This window comes from Anastrepha obliqua, chromosome 1 (genome assembly GCF_027943255.1).
Source record: "Anastrepha obliqua isolate idAnaObli1 chromosome 1, idAnaObli1_1.0, whole genome shotgun sequence".
Lineage (NCBI taxonomy): Eukaryota > Metazoa > Arthropoda > Insecta > Diptera > Tephritidae > Anastrepha > Anastrepha obliqua.
This window is the reverse complement of record NC_072892.1, coordinates 101775553-101791772: the sequence shown is the minus strand read 5'-3', so window position 1 is coordinate 101791772 and position 16220 is coordinate 101775553. Positions and strand designations below refer to the sequence as shown.

Genomic DNA, 16220 nt, shown 5'->3' with positions numbered 1-16220 from the left:
GACGGGTGGCTGTTGTACCCTGACGATGGCATTCGCAGGTAGGGAGTTTAGGAAGGCGATAAAAGACTCCCGATGAACGCCGTTTAATGCTTGCCTATATACTGTCCAGCAGAGATTGCTGACTAAACATGGAGATGTAGGAGAGACATCAGTAGGCATCCCTTGGCTGCCCTGATGACAATATTCAGATGATTTTGGAGCTTCCCCAACTGCAATCACTAGCACCAGGCGACCAAATAGGCGACGCATAATCCAGAACCGATATACCGATTAGCGATTGAGAACCTTGTTGCGGTTTTGGACCTCAGTGGCAATCGCCGTTGCATGCGCGGAGTAGGAGAGCAATTGAAGGTGATCCTCAGTAGTTTAGTGTTGTTTACAGTAGGTAGTAGTGTATTGTCGACTTTCAGCTTTAATTGCAAATGAACCTTTTTTGCCTTTGTTAAAACACTCCTAGAGATTCCTCGCAGTAAAAAGGCCAGAAATACTGCAGATACATATATAAGCCATCGCTATAATTGTTGGACGCCATCATCGAACAATCGTCAACGTACTACATATATGAGAATAGTGAAACTCCCTGTGGTGGCTCAGAAGCTTCGATGTGTAGAAGTTGAAAAGCAAGGGTGACAGGCCATCCTCCTCTGTTTTGAGCTTTGATCTCAAAAATTACAGGCGATTGTCTACTACTTTGCGGGCCACTTCTTCAGTCCTTGCGGGGGGTGGGTAGACTGTTGAATATAAAGGGTGGTTAAATTTCAAGGGCCGATGTTGAATGTGAACCACACCTAAACGTCAACGACACCGTTGGACTTCTTTCTTTGGGGTTATTTGAAAGAAAAGGTGTACGTCGATAAGCCAGCAACAATTCAAGAGCTAAAGGATGAGATAATTCGGCACATTAACGGCATAGAACCTTAAGTATGCCTCAGCGTCATCGAAAATTTGGACCATTAGCTGGAGGGGTGCCGCCGAGGCCGCGGCGGCCATTTGGCCGATGACACACTTGACCACCCTTTATTAATTGGTGGCGTGGAATGGCTAACAGTATCGAAAGTCTTCGATAGGTACAGCGCTTTTAGCACAGGCCTACCGCTGGGGCGGTTTATGGCGTTCAGGGTTGTGGTAGTACCGTACACTTTACGGAAACATTGCTGGTTAGATTCGTAAAGAACGAGTGTAGTATCTTCTTTAACTCTATCTCTAACTCTAAGAGAATATTGTGAGAAATCGGCAGGCAAGCACCAATGCATTAATATTTGTTTAAACCGATCCGAAGATTTTCTAAATGGACTGAGAACGGAAGTATTAGTTTGGGGAAAAATAAATCAATTATTTTCTCGGTAAATGGCTGTAGTGTTCGATATCTCGTTAAGTGTCGATTAAATAATTTAAAGTTTATGCTCGTTGTCAAGGTGATATATCACACTAAAAAAATGTGTATGCTATTTTTCGTTTGGTCCATTCAGTTAGGAGTTACAGAGTGTTAACAATGAAAGAACGCAAAGAGAAAATTCGGTACATTTTGCACTATTTCTTGGATAAAGGCGAGAATGCAAGCCAGGCCGTTGAAATTGTGAATAGTGTTTATGGTTTCCCCGATTGCGCGCCATTTTGGTTTCGTCGATTTCGTTAAGGCATTTTTGATGTTAAAGAAAATGTCGATAAAATCGCAGAAATAATCGAACTTGACCGGCATGTTAGTAGTCGTAGCATCGCCCAGGAGCTAAATATCGACCATAAAACAGTTTTGAACCATTTGCGCAAAAATTTACGCAAAAATAATGAATTTCTTCTTCCCCAGACTATTTTTGAAATGTCAACACAACAATGACTTCGTACTGGCTCATAGGAAGACATGAGTCAATTTAATTCAATCCACTGCTGTCCAACGGATAAAAATTATGTAGGCGATTGTACGATTTGTTATCTGCATATTTATTTTTATCTACATTATTTATTTATAGGTAATTTGTGATTAAATTTACATACCCCCTCTTCAAAAAGTTCGCAGAAATCAATTGGTTTGAATTTTTTTTTCAATAAAGTGAAAGAAAAGTTGATTAAAAGCCTCAAATTAACCATCAGAGGGCTAGCAAAGAATTTGAACATTGCTTATGTATCCGTTCAAGGCGTTGTGGTTAATGATTTGGGGTTGTGCTGTGTTGTTCCAAAATTCGTCCCAAAAGTCATGAATTTCACGAAAAAAGGCACCTCGTTGATAGCGCCATAGACATAACTTCTAAGGCCGAATCGTACCTAAAAATCGTCGAATGCATGGAAAGGAGGCGTGGATTTATGAGTACGAAACGCAATTCAGACCAACAAAAACGTAATTTTCAGTAAAAAAAAAGAATGCGATGCTCAAGGTTTCTACTGATTTCAACTGTATTGTACACCACGAATTTTTGCCGGAAGGTCTGCGAGCCTTGAAGACGATTATTTGGGCGTTATGAAGGTTTTACGTGAAGCCATTCGCCAAAAAAAGAACGGATTTGTGGGAAAACAGGAAAAAAGGATTTGTGCACCTCAATAACGTATCGTCGCACAGTATCATCATCATCCGCGAATTTTTGACCAAAAACGAATCGAATACCATCCAACAGCCATCGAATTCACTTGATATCTATATGGCTCCCTGCGACTTTTTTCTGTTTGATCGAGTCAAAAAACTTCTATGTGAAAGACGTTTTAACAGTTGAACGGATGTTCCGGAGAAAAAACTCGTATTTTGAGTTTTCGGAATTTATCTCACTTTTTTTTAATATTATTTATATAAGATAGTAAATTTATTTTAAAATAATTAAGGTATTCTATTATCCATAAATTAGTTTTGACCAGGGTTGCGTGCTAATTGATTCTTAAATGGATATTAAGTTGACAAAACTCAGTAAACATTTTATGACATAGCTTATAAAAAATACCCTAAAGTTTATATCAGTTTCACTACAGTTAGTAACGCTTTAGCTACCATTTGCTGCAAATTATTTACTGCTACAGGTACGAGTATTATTTGAGTTATCTAGATACACACCGATAAAATCGTCAATTGAAGTCGTAAAATGCAATAAAATGACTCGCAATAAAAAAATACCGGTATATACATATATTCGTGCATTAAAAATGCCACATTTTGAAATTAATGAAATTGGACTAGTATTCACAGTGACCAATATCCAGACCTTAGCAAAAGTTATGAATTAGTTCGAAAGGTTCACTCCAACGAACTAGTCTACTACTTGCTATACAAATTTTCTAGCAACTGAGCGAATTATACTGCCAGTAGTACAAAATGTTACGTAAGTATAAAAATTAGGATATACTTCTTTTTAACTACAAAAAACATAAAAATAGTTGGCCTTCAAATTAAAATTCATATTTAATTTATTCTTAAAGTGCTGACAGCTAAAAATTTTGCCATAGTATTTGGCTTAGCCACGACGGCTTTCTGTGTTTCCACCATCGTCTTGGCCGTACAGAAGGCTCAACTAAATGATGAACTACAAGATGCTTTGGATAAATTGGATTTATTATCCACAACCGCGGCGACACCTACTACACAACTAACTACAGAATCTGAAAATTCAACAAACACGGCTAATACAACAACTACTTCCATTCCCACCCCGCCAACAGCTAGCTCAACATCTAGCCCAGCCTCAACAGTAACAGCACCAACCCCATCTGTTGCTACAGATTCCACTCAAACGACACGCACAACACTACCCGTTGTTGTGCCAACAATAACTGTTACGTCTACCGCAGCAACACCTGTGACATCAAATCCAAACTATCCAACATTGCCAACAGGACTGCCAGATCCGGAAAATGTGAGTGAGAAATAAATGGAAGAATGAAATGTTGTATGCATGTGTGGAGCTTATGTCTTTAAATGAAAGATTGAAATGCGTAAAGTAATCTTTAATTTTGAAAAAGTGTTCTCAAATGTGAAACCCGTATGCTATTTGAGTAATTGAATGAATGTCTTTATAAATTGCATAACGATTTTTTTTTTTTTGTTTTTGAGATCGAAGATCTGCTCGTGGGGAATTTATGCCATTCAAATTGATTATGCAATAATACAATATAAATAATCCATGTCGCTAATAAGGTATACGAGATCATTAGGAGTTCTATAATGCGGAATAGGTAGGCATTAACTGTAAGCTGACTGCACGAAACTCTTATCACTAATTTTCTTTCTTTTTATATAGGACTATTAAGTCAGTACTATAAAATGATTCCATCAATGGATATTTAATTTATCCCTAATTAACAAATTATTTTATTGTAAAAGAATTAAAAATGTTGAAATCAAGCATTTTTAATATACTATTGGAGGCAAGAAAAATATTCAGTAGAGAATATGAATTGAACAGAATGATTCTCAATCACACTTGACTGTAAATTTGGGTGAACATCAGCAGTCATGTATAAGTGTGTAATTCAGTACCAGTGCTAATACACCCCCGATACAGCAAACAGTTTTGACTATTTACTTATTCGTTTTATAATGTCAAATATTTTTGGTTTTTATAAAAATATAGTTCGTTCTACAGCAAAGGCCACAATAATTGAAGTTTCAAACTTTAAACAAGATTTAGAAAAATTCAACCAATATTTTTTTTTAAATATATTACATTAAAATATATTAATTTTTTATAAAAAAATAAATAAATTATAAAAATATTTTTATAAATAAATTTATAATTCATAAACATATATTTATAAAAAACATTTATAACAAAATATATAAATTATAAAAATATTTTTATAAAAGAAATATATTAATCTTTTATAAATATATTAATTTTTTATAAAAAAATATTTTTTATTTATATTTTGTATAAAAAAATCGCGGCCGCCGTAGCCGACTGGGTTGGTGCGTGACTACCATTCGGAAATCACAGAGAGAACGCAGGTTCGAATCTCGGTGAAACACCAAAAATTAAGAAAAACATTTTTCTAATAGCGGTCGCCCCTCGGAAAGCAATGGCAAACCTCCGAGTGTATTTCTGCCATGAAAAAGCTCCTCATAAAGTTATCTGCCGTTCGGAGTCGGCTTAAAACTGTAGGTCCTTCCATTTGTGGAGCAACATCAAGATGCGCACCACAAATAGGAGGAGGAGCTCGGCCAAACACCCAAAAAGGAGGTACGCGCCAATTATATATATATGTATATATTAGGCCGGGTCGATTTGTGGGGAGGCAAAAAAATCGCCCATTGCTCTGTGAAAACCATATTCTAGGGATCAAAATAAGAAACTTTGCCGAAGGAACCATACCTCTGAAACGAATTCCGATGTCCCCCAATTTGGGTCGAACTTTTTAGTTTCTTTTCTCATGTAAAGGCCAAAAATGGTGATATTTTGAAATGATTGTATGGGGAACCCCCCAGGAGAGTTCCAGGGGGTGTGCCACTGGCATGGATCGGCCGTCCAAAGTTAGTGGGGGTCGGTCATACATTTGGACTCGATTGGAGCACTCTAAATGGAGCACCCACTTTGGATTTTTCGTTCGACCAAAATTGGGGAACATCAGAATTCGTTTTAGAGGTATGGTTCCTTCGGCAAAGTTTCTTATTTTGATCCCTAGAATACGAGTTTCACAGAGCAATGACCGATTTTTAAATCGACCCGCCCTAATATATACATATATAAATATTTTTTATTTATATTTTTTTATATAAAAATATTTTTATTATTCACTATATTTTTGTATAAAAATGTAAATTAAAAATGTTTTTTATAAAAATACAGTCTATAGTAAAAGCCATCATAATTAAAGTATCAAACTTTGTACAAGATTTAGGAAAACTCCACCAATTTTCATAAAAATTTCAAAATGATTAACCAGACTTTTTTTAATTTGGGTACGCAGTTTTAAAGTCAGCTGCTTTTAAGTAAAGCAAGTTTGAAAATTTGCGTTCATTTTTTATATATTTTTCCCCCCGACGGTTTTGCTAATTTTCTCCATACCATATAAGGTATGCACGACATTTTTTTATTATGTATTTGTCTTTAGAAATTTTGAAGAAAATCTGTAGAATTTTATAAATCTCGTGCAAAGTTTGAAATTTGGATTATTATGGTCTTTGCTATGGAATGAACAATATTTTTATAAAAATTATTAAAAAATTTTGTACAAATTATGTTTCTAAATAAAAATTAATATAATAAATATTATATTTCAATAAAAAAATAACTGAAATTAAAAAATAAATAAGTAAATAATCAAAACTTGTTAATAATATGATAATTTTCGATGTTTTTATAAAACTGTATAATTAGTCAATAAAATATCTTTTTATATAATTTAAAACACTATGAATATAAAATGCAGCTTTGCATATTTTTGTGCAATAATAAAATTATTTTATTTTTTTTATTCCAAATAATTTATATGAATTCAATTTAGTTAAAGTTACTTAAGCCAATTGAACTTACTTGAATTTAATTCTATAATAATTCATTTTCTTTATGTCAAGGAATCTATGCATTTTTATAGTTAGATATGGGTATTATTTTAATTTGTTTAATTTAGTTTCATTTTATTTTAGTTCATTCCATTTTATTTCAGTTTGTTGTTTTTTTTTTTACTTTATTTTAATTTAATTTATTTCTTTTTGTTTTATTTCAATCTAATTTATTTTGTTATATTTTATATTACGTATGCAGTTTAATTTAAACTGAAATATTTTTATGTGCTATTTCACTTTATTTAATTTTATGTTACTTAATTTAGTTTCATTTGTATTTAAATTATTTCGTTTGATTTCATTTTAATTTTTTTAGTTTTATTATTTTAATTCTTTTATATATTCATGACTGATTTTCTTTTAATTCAATTTATTTTACTTTTATCTAAATTATTTTATTTCACTTTATTTTACTTGATTTAATCTTATTTGTATTCAAATTATTTTTTTTAGTCTCAAGGCATACCACTGCTGCGACGCCAGTTTCGATGATGCTTTGCTTTAAGCATCCCAAACCTCCTCATCCGCAAAAAAATATTATTTTGTTTTATTTTAATTTATTTTTTCAGTTTTATTAATTTAATTCATTTAAATATTTGTGAGTCATTTTATTTTATTTTAATTAATTTTTTTCGATTTATTCATTTAATTCGTTTAATATTTATGACTTATTTTCCTTTATTTTGTTTTATTTTTATTAAAATTATTTTATTTTATATTAATTTATTTTATTTAGTTTTGATTTGCTTCATTTAATTTGTTTTTAATTTATTTAACTTTGTTTTATTTTTTACTTTATATAGTTCAATTATTCAATTTAATTCAATTGAGTTAATTTCATTTTATTTTATTCTGACTTTTTAAATTTTTTTTTTATTAAATTTTATTGATATATGAATCATTTAATTTAATTTTAAGTTATTTTATTTTTTATTATTTTATTTTATTCAATTTTGTTTCATTTTATTTTAATTTAATTTAATTTTCAATTTTAATTCAAATCATTTTTTTATTTAGTTAGTTTTTTTTAAATTATTTCACGTTATGCAATTTTATTTTAGTTAATTTAGTTGCATTTGTATTTAAATTAAATTGTTTTATTTTATTTTAGTGTCATTAGTTTTTTTATAAGTTTATATATTATTATTTAATTTAATTATGACTGATTTCTTTTTATTTATTTATTTTTTTTTTTCATTTTAGTTTATTCTACAATATTAAATTTTGTTTTTTTATTTTATTTTAGTTAAATTAGTTGAATTTATTTATATGTGTATATTGTGACATATTTTCACTTACTCCGCTTTATTTTGATTTATTTAATTTATTTTTATTTTATATTGTTCTCTTTGATTTTTTTATATTATTATAAACTAGTTCAATTTAATTCTATTTGTTTTTAAATTATTTAATACAACTCGTTATTTGATTTGATTTTATTTAAATTTTCTTTTACATAGTTAATTTAAGTTGAAATTGGATAATTTTTTTATTTGTCGTTTTTGTTATTTCAATTTATTTCATTTTATTGGAATTATTTATGTAACTTCTGATTTTATCCATTGCGAGAATTAAGCAGATCGTATTGTTCAAAATAAAATAAAAGAAATTAGACGATAACGGTATTCTAGAAAACCGCATGCTCAGAGAAATGTTTTAGAGAAGTGGGTGGTATATATGTATGTAGTTATAAGTATCTAGTGATAAAATGTGACCCGATCCTTTCAAGCGTTTATAATTTCCACAGAGTTCATTAACGATTAAATTTAATATTACATATTGTACAATACGCTGGAAAGGTAGATGAAAAATAGGTACTAAAATTTCGAGATGATCTACGAACTGCAATAACCTTATTAGCTTGCGGATGCAATAAACTAAATGGAGAGATGCAAGAGACATTTAATATGTATAAAATGTATGACTCAAGAATGTACTAGATATAAGAGCAAGTGAAGGAATTTGAAGTATTGCGAATATGCCCCTTCTTAAAATTAAAGAGAACGTGATGAAGTTACGTAATAATTACGGCAAATTGCAAACGTGTTACTCTGACGTGATATTTAAAAGAGTTAAGAAAGAGTGTAGAAATTTTAACATATTTAATTACCGATAAAATAATAGAGAAAAACAAAAACTACGTAAAGAATTTTATTTACCAAGTTTAAACTTTTTCTCTGGGGTTGGTCCTTTGAAGACGTAAGATCTTGATGATCATTCAGTTTTGTTTTTTTCCAATACTTACCCACTTAAAAGAAATGTGCTCAAACGCCTGCTACAGCCAACTGTTTGGCGTGAAGGTCCTGTCCTTCGAATGGAGTAACTCTCGAGAGTTATGACAATCGAGGTTTTTCATACCTATGCACCTATTTTTGAGTAGTTTAAGGGTTTTTAAGGTGGCCTAGAATGCGTTGAAGATGAGTTCAATTCCCTCAACGTCAAAATTCGAAGTGTGTAATCATAACTATTTTTCCTATACTCTACTACACCTTTATTGAGTTCCTGATGATTAAATTATTAGTTAATATTACTACCTACAAATTTTTGCTGAAGAATAATGTTAAAGCGAACCCAAGATATTGTCCCAACTTATTGTAGATTTTTTGTGGAGAGATTTCTTACGAAGTACAGCATCCCAACATTAAGCTCTCGGCCAAATCTTCGACCGTGATGATTCCTTAGGCGAAATCTGGGTTAAAAAATAGGATTTGAGTTTATTGAAGCTATGAGTGAGGAAATGGCACGTATGCACATCGACCTGACAGAAGACGGCTTCCAGCACTGTTTCCAACAAAGAAGGTTCACTTTGAGCTCAGTAAGGATAGAGATGGGTTGTATGCTGAAGGTAATAATAAGTAAATATGTATGAAATTAAATGCTTTACAGTGCCAGTTTCGTTACATAATAGCGATACCTCATATAATTAAAATCCAAGCAGAGTAAAAAACTGAGCACTTTCTTATACATATATATGCCATTAACGTTTTCATTACGTTAATTATGTTATGTTATGTTATGTTTTGTTATGTTATGTTATGTTATGTTATGTTATGTTATGTTTTGTTATGTTATGTTATGTTATGTTATGTTATGTTATGTTATGTTATGTTATGTTATGTTATGTTATGTTATGTTATGTTATGTTATGTTATGTTATGTTATGTTATGTTATGTTATGTTATGTTATGTTATGTTATGTTATGTTATGTTATGTTATGTTATGTTATGTTATGTTATGTTATGTTATGTTATGTTATGTTATGTTATGTTATGTTATGTTATGTTATGTTATGTTATGTTATGTTATGTTATGTTATGTTATGTTATGTTATGTTATGTTATTTTACGATTATAATTAAAAATCAAGCAGAGTGAAAAACTGTAACTAACGTTTTCGTTATGTACATATTTTATGTTACATTAAGTTATTATTAATTATTAATTGCTGTAATTACGCTTTGTTATGTTACGAGTATAATTAAAAACTAAGCAGAGTGAAAAACTGTAATTAATATTTTCGTTATGTTAAATATTTCATGCTACGTTAATTTACGTGCTACTATCTTATTTTATGTTACGTTATGTTGTGTTATGTTATGTTATGTTATATTAGGTTATGTTGTGTTATGTTAAGTTTTATTATGTTAACAAATTATATTCCACTTTTAGTTAAGTTTTTTTTTAATAAACTTCACTATAAAATAATAAATAAGATCTAGTCGAAAGCTGCATGGCATAAATATTCTCTATAATTTTTATGATTCATATCTGCAATAGGCACCAAAGCCATGAATTTCGACACAAAGCGCCATCGGCGGCCAATATGGTGAGAATATCATGTCGTAATTAAGGCCCGTCTACATACATATACATATACATGCATATTAGGGGTGTCCTTATTTTGGGAAAGTTACTAGATCATCGTTCACCAGGTCTAATTTTTTTCCTTTTGGTGTAAAAAAAATAACTGCAAAGTTTGAAGCCGATCGGGCTTCATTTGATGGACCCGGAAATCGCTTATATCTGAAAGATCCACTAATAGGTGTAAAAAAGACGATTTTTTCACTTTTTTACTTTATTCTGTATTTTTTTGCTCATGGTTGTTGCTTTTTTTTTACATTTTCTAGTAAGTGTGTTAAATAAACTCACTAAAGTTCCAATCGATGTTCCAGGCGAGCGCGATGAATAGTTGAACGGTTGATAGCTAACTCTTCAGCCCGTATTCCAAATGCTTCAGCAGCTGCAATGAGGATATGCACGGCCATACCATCCGAAACTTTAGCATTATCAAGTGCAGCAGCCAATCTTGCTGTGATGAATTCTTTTCGGCCTCTTTTTTTGGCGGATGTTGCGTTACCAGCTACTTTCTCTGGTTCCCAGTCATCGTCAATCGGTTCATTTTCTTCATCAATCGTTTCACAAAATGGCATTTCAGCATCTTCATCATCACAATTCACGACATCTGAAAAAATTCACAATCAAATATGATTTTTGAAATTATGACATATTGCAATAAATTACCTGAAGGTCTAGCCATCTCTTCCTCGTGTTTTCTTTTACGCGCTTCTTCTTTTTCTTGTCGTTCTTGCGTACGTTTTTCTCGCCCATATAACTTCATATCGACACCAACCATGCAGCCTGGACGACCTTTTTGTCTTTGCAATTTTAAAAATTCTCTGTCCTCTTCAATTCGAATTTTTTCCAACGCATCACCGATGGCAATATCAAACAAATCATCAAGATTTTGAGTAAATTGTTCGGCAACTTGCTTTTGTGCATTTGACCTTTTATCTGGGACAGTTCTTTGTATGTTTTTCCATTGGTCGTAAACTTTCATCAGCTTTTTCACACACTTATCATCATTAATAATTGGAATGCGAGCTTGTTGCCAAAATATTACAGCTGCACTTATGGTCAATTTTGCACTGTCTTTTGCAGTAAGTCCAACAAATCGCATATTATGGAACATCACTTGTAACACTTGTTTGATGCACGGAAGTTTGGCGCCCGTGATCTGATGCGCAGTGTTGCCGATCAAATCAATGTTATTCAAATTTTTCACAGATCTTCTACTTGAATGACTTGAGGTCGATGGTTTATCCGACATGGTGATATTTTTTTTTGCCATATGTTCCAAATAAACTTCGCAGAAAGCACTTGATGTGTGATGCAGCACTTATACGACACAGGGATAAACTTTTTGTCAAAATATCAAAGTCGCTTTGAAGCCGCTGCGCATAATATCATTTATGGGAGAGAAGACTCGCGCGGCCACCTACCGGCGTGGCGCCGAGTCGCACACGACCCTTGCGCAGGGTTGCCTGACATGCAGGACGATTTAGTGGAAAAGGGAAAAATACGTATATATTTGAAAAAAACAAAAAACGATACGAAATCGACTATATTTTCATTTGACATGCTGTAAATTTAAATGAAAAATGTTCCTGTTAGGTGGTTTTTTTGTAAAATATATTTGAAATGAAATGTAATAATATTTATTCAATGTAATTTAATAAAAAAAAGCAACAACCATGAGCAAAAAAATACAGAATAAAGTAAAATAGTGAAAAAATCGTCTTTTTTACACCTATTAGTGGATCTTTCAGATATAAGCGATTTCCGGGTCCATCAAATGAAGCCCGATCGGCTTCAAACTTTGCAGTTATTTTTTTTATACCAAAAGGAAAAAAATTAGACCCGGTGAACGATGATCTAGTAACTTTCCCAAAATAAGGACACCCCTAATGCATATTTCTTTGAGAGCAGTAAATGCATTCGAAATTAAAAAAAAAAACTAGATATACAACTTTATGCTCTATTACCCAATTGAAGATATACAATTTAACACCACTCAAGGTCCATTCTTTTCACTTATCAATTTACAATGCTTTTAAAATTTGTTCACTGCTATTAACAGTCTGTCTAACCATAGTTATATCGACTATAGGTAAGATATCCTAAATACGTACATACATACAAGTATATCTGATAAATTTGGCATGAACTTGACAATTATTACCAGCCTTATTGATGGTTGCAGTAAAGCACTTGAGATAAACTCACCCAAAATGTGTACACATACTCGTATGCCATTGTACCATGTAGATATAAAACTAATAAAATACCGTTGCTTTTATGAAGGAGATAGTTAGTGTCGGTCTCTATAAAGATACGTATTTGATATAAATTTATATACAATACATATGTATGTACAAGCAAATTTGAACGGAAATATTGATATGAAAAAATGATTCAATAAAATGTTTAACGTGCAATTTTGGTAATTTTGTTTGGTTATCAAGCAATTGGACAATTAGCATGTAAAGCCAATTAGTTGCTTTGTAGCGCTTCAACTGAAAGTTTAAAATCACTCAGCTTGTCAAGATGTTTGCGCGAATTTCGGGTAATGCATACGCCTCTTAACCAATATTATACAATTATTTAGTCAAGAATGTGTTACAGAATTTCTGACAGCGCGTAGAGTTGCCATTGCACTCTGTTTAGCAACAACTATTTTGACTGTTGCTTTGGTCATCGTAGCAATTGATGATAGTCAGAGAGCGATACAGCTGCAGGAAGCCCAAGAGAAGTTGGATATTTTAGAATCATTTATTCAATCTTTAACGGAGAATACAACCACTGCAATACCAACTACATTGACACCAACGACAACAACGAACAGCGGCTGATTAATTATTTAAAAATTAACTAATAAATAATATTTAAATAAAATACCAGTGCTTGTAGATGATTGTATACAGAGTGTTTTGTTAAAGACTACAAAAACTTCAAATCTCGAGTCATGACAAAAGATACCTTACAGTTAGGGTCCAACTCATACACCCAAAGGAAGCGTGTCTAAAAAAGAGGTTGTCTGTAAAGTCGGTTTACTGACGATAGTTTAACGTGACAACGTCATAAGAAAATACTGATGGAATGGTTCCATTTTTTAAAAGAAAATTTTAATTTTATTTGTTTGATAGATATTTTGTATACATAGATATAGATAAGGAGGTAAATGGAATCGCAATGGAATTGATCAAATTACATTTACACAAACGTGAACAATTACGAAACATTTATCAAATTCATGAAAGATATGTTCAATTTCGATTGTGCATAAGACGTTAATAAGTCAACAACACTAAGAGGCACCATCATCGATTTGCCTTTTTCAAGACACATTACACTCGAAACACTCCCTTTCATTTCCTACTTTTCCTATCGTCGTCCTATATATGGCATAGGACATAAGTATGTATATTAGATTATGAAAATTGCACCAAAGTATATGTATGTATGCAAGTTTATATACATATATTAGTATACAACATCTCTTATAATATAAGGTATGTGGTAAATATTACCATACATTTTTCTTTTATATATATATTATATAATAATAAATTAATAATAAAAGCATTAAAACAACAGCTATTATTAACAACTAGTCGTCACTAATTATAAATTCGGTAAGGATGATGATGATACAATTGGTTTTATTTTAAATTCTTCAAGTAAATCAAATTAATAATCCTCATAGAGAAATGGTTCATTACCATGCACACAGGAAGAAGGCATATGCAAATACAAATATGAGAATTTATATACATATGCGCATCATGATGGAAAGAATAATGAGGTGGCGCCTATCGTGGTCCCGTTACTTTGCGCTCAGCGAATTTGACAACTAAGTACGTGATTTTAGCTCCAGTATGGCCAGATTACCATTTTCGTAACTTGATTTATAATTTTGTTTTTGTTATTTTTATTATTTTGTGTCTCGGAGTTTTAGTTCTTTCTTCATGACATTTTTCTAGTTGTTCTAATTAAAATGTCATGTTTATAATTTTGTAAAATATACATTTTTTAATAATTATTTAAATAATTCACTCAGTTTTATTTAGCTTTACTTTTTTTTAACATCTGGTGGCATTGCCCGCGATTGCAGGTGTTGTTGGTGTTCTTCTGCTTTCGGCAGTCAAATCTCTCTCTCGCTACTGCAGTGTTGCCTAGCTTTGGATATAAAAACGTACTAAAATGCCCATTCAAAGAAAATAACCCAACAAATTTTTATTGAATCACTTAAAGAACTTTGTATGCGTGACAAATTGTGTTTAAAATGTGCGTTTTCTTAAATAAATGTGTTATGCTTATGTATAATATAATTTATGAGTTTTTTTTTAAGCGAGACTCTTTTGTTAAGGGAACGACTTTTTTGCTATATTTGAAGTTATGTAACTAGATAAGGACTCTTTTTGTAAAATTGTCAGTATGGTTTCTTTAGTATTTTCTGTATAGTATAGTATAGTATAACTCTTAATGTCCTATGTCTCACTAAGTATTGATGACCGGAAGAAACGATTACACCTCTATGGTTTTAATTCGCATTCAATAAATTCAAAGGCTTTTTAAAATGTGTAAAAAGGTTTTCAATCTTAAGAAGAGTTGAAAGAGGGGCATTTAATATTTTTGCATAACCTTAAATGGAGCCAAAAATTAAATTCACACTTTCAAAATACCAAATTTTATAAAAACCAACTAATTTTCATTAGCACTAAAGTCTTCTCAGAGTGACCTTTTTTAACCTTTTTTTGTTTAATAATATAGTTTGTTTTTTAACCTAAAGTTTCGGTAGCTTTAAATTAAAAAAAAGAAACAAACACGGAACTTCAAAATTTTCGCATTTTCGGTATAAAAAAGCACTAAATTTATTGCGAAGAGCAAATGGTTGGCAATACTGAACAACTCAGCAAACGTGACGTCACGTACGCTCTGATGGGCGCAATCTTCTTTCTATCATTCTTGTATGCGCATATACATATATACGCTCACTCAAGTAGGAGAGAGCCAGATGTGGAACGTTGCCGAACGCGGGGACCGATTGTGCCTCTTTGTCGTTCGTTTCGCGCTCTCGCTTGCAGTTCAAACAAGGTAACGACGCATGAGCAAAATATCGACGCATGAGCAAGATAACGACGAATGAGCAAGATAACGACGCATTTTTTGGTGCGTGCAGCCGGCTACATCGAATTATAAGACGTTATCACGTCAAAAAATACTATATTTTTATATCGAAGGTTTAAATATAGATTCATTCGAAAGCTAATAAAATTATATACTAGATAGGGTCCAAATTGTTTTTATTCTTATCAGACACTTAAAATGAGCGAACAAAGAAAACCAAATTTACAAGAATACACTGGTTATTGCTTAAGTGCCTGGAACTATTTTGACCAATAGTCAGCTATCTAATCATAATCAATACCAAATTTCAAACTTTATGTTTGCTATTTAAAGAGCTATAGTTTTTTGAACTTGAACTTGCTTTGCAAAGTTCCTTAGAGTTTGTGATTTTTATCAGCGAGCCAATCAAGTTAGCTTTGAAAATAAATGCTTTGTCATTTCAAAGCTCGCAAAAAATTGTTAGTCTCGTTATACTTTCAAACAAGTTAACTCTTTGTGGCTTTAGGATTACAATTGTTTCTGTTTTAATTCCTAGACAAGAGTTTAGAATTCTAAAGTAAAAATGATTAGTAGCCCAGGCCACCATATTGCAGATATTTATTCTGAAAAAGGAGGGTTTGATAGAAGTTCCAATGTTACTCTGCACGATTATCAACGACGGTTTCCAAACAGATGTACGCCTAATACAAGTACGAGTGTGTCCCTCTATATTCTGCACCTTTGCAACACTACCTGTGATAAATTGTAATTTTCATGGAAATGTTTAGTATTTTTT

The 16220-nt window shown here is 31.7% G+C and overlaps 1 protein-coding gene across 1 annotated transcript; it reads right to left on the bottom strand.

Annotated features, from left to right (window-relative positions):
* Positions 1 to 10626: 10626 nt before the first annotated feature.
* On the bottom strand, positions 10627 to 11819 carry LOC129236283 (uncharacterized). Its single transcript, XM_054870580.1, has 2 exons — positions 11000 to 11819; positions 10627 to 10940 (listed from the first exon to the last, which is right to left on the bottom strand). The coding sequence occupies exons 1-2, from the start codon at positions 11604 to 11606 to the stop codon at positions 10627 to 10629; spliced, it is 921 nt and encodes a 306-aa protein (XP_054726555.1). The 5' UTR covers positions 11607 to 11819.
* Positions 11820 to 16220: the final 4401 nt, after the last annotated feature.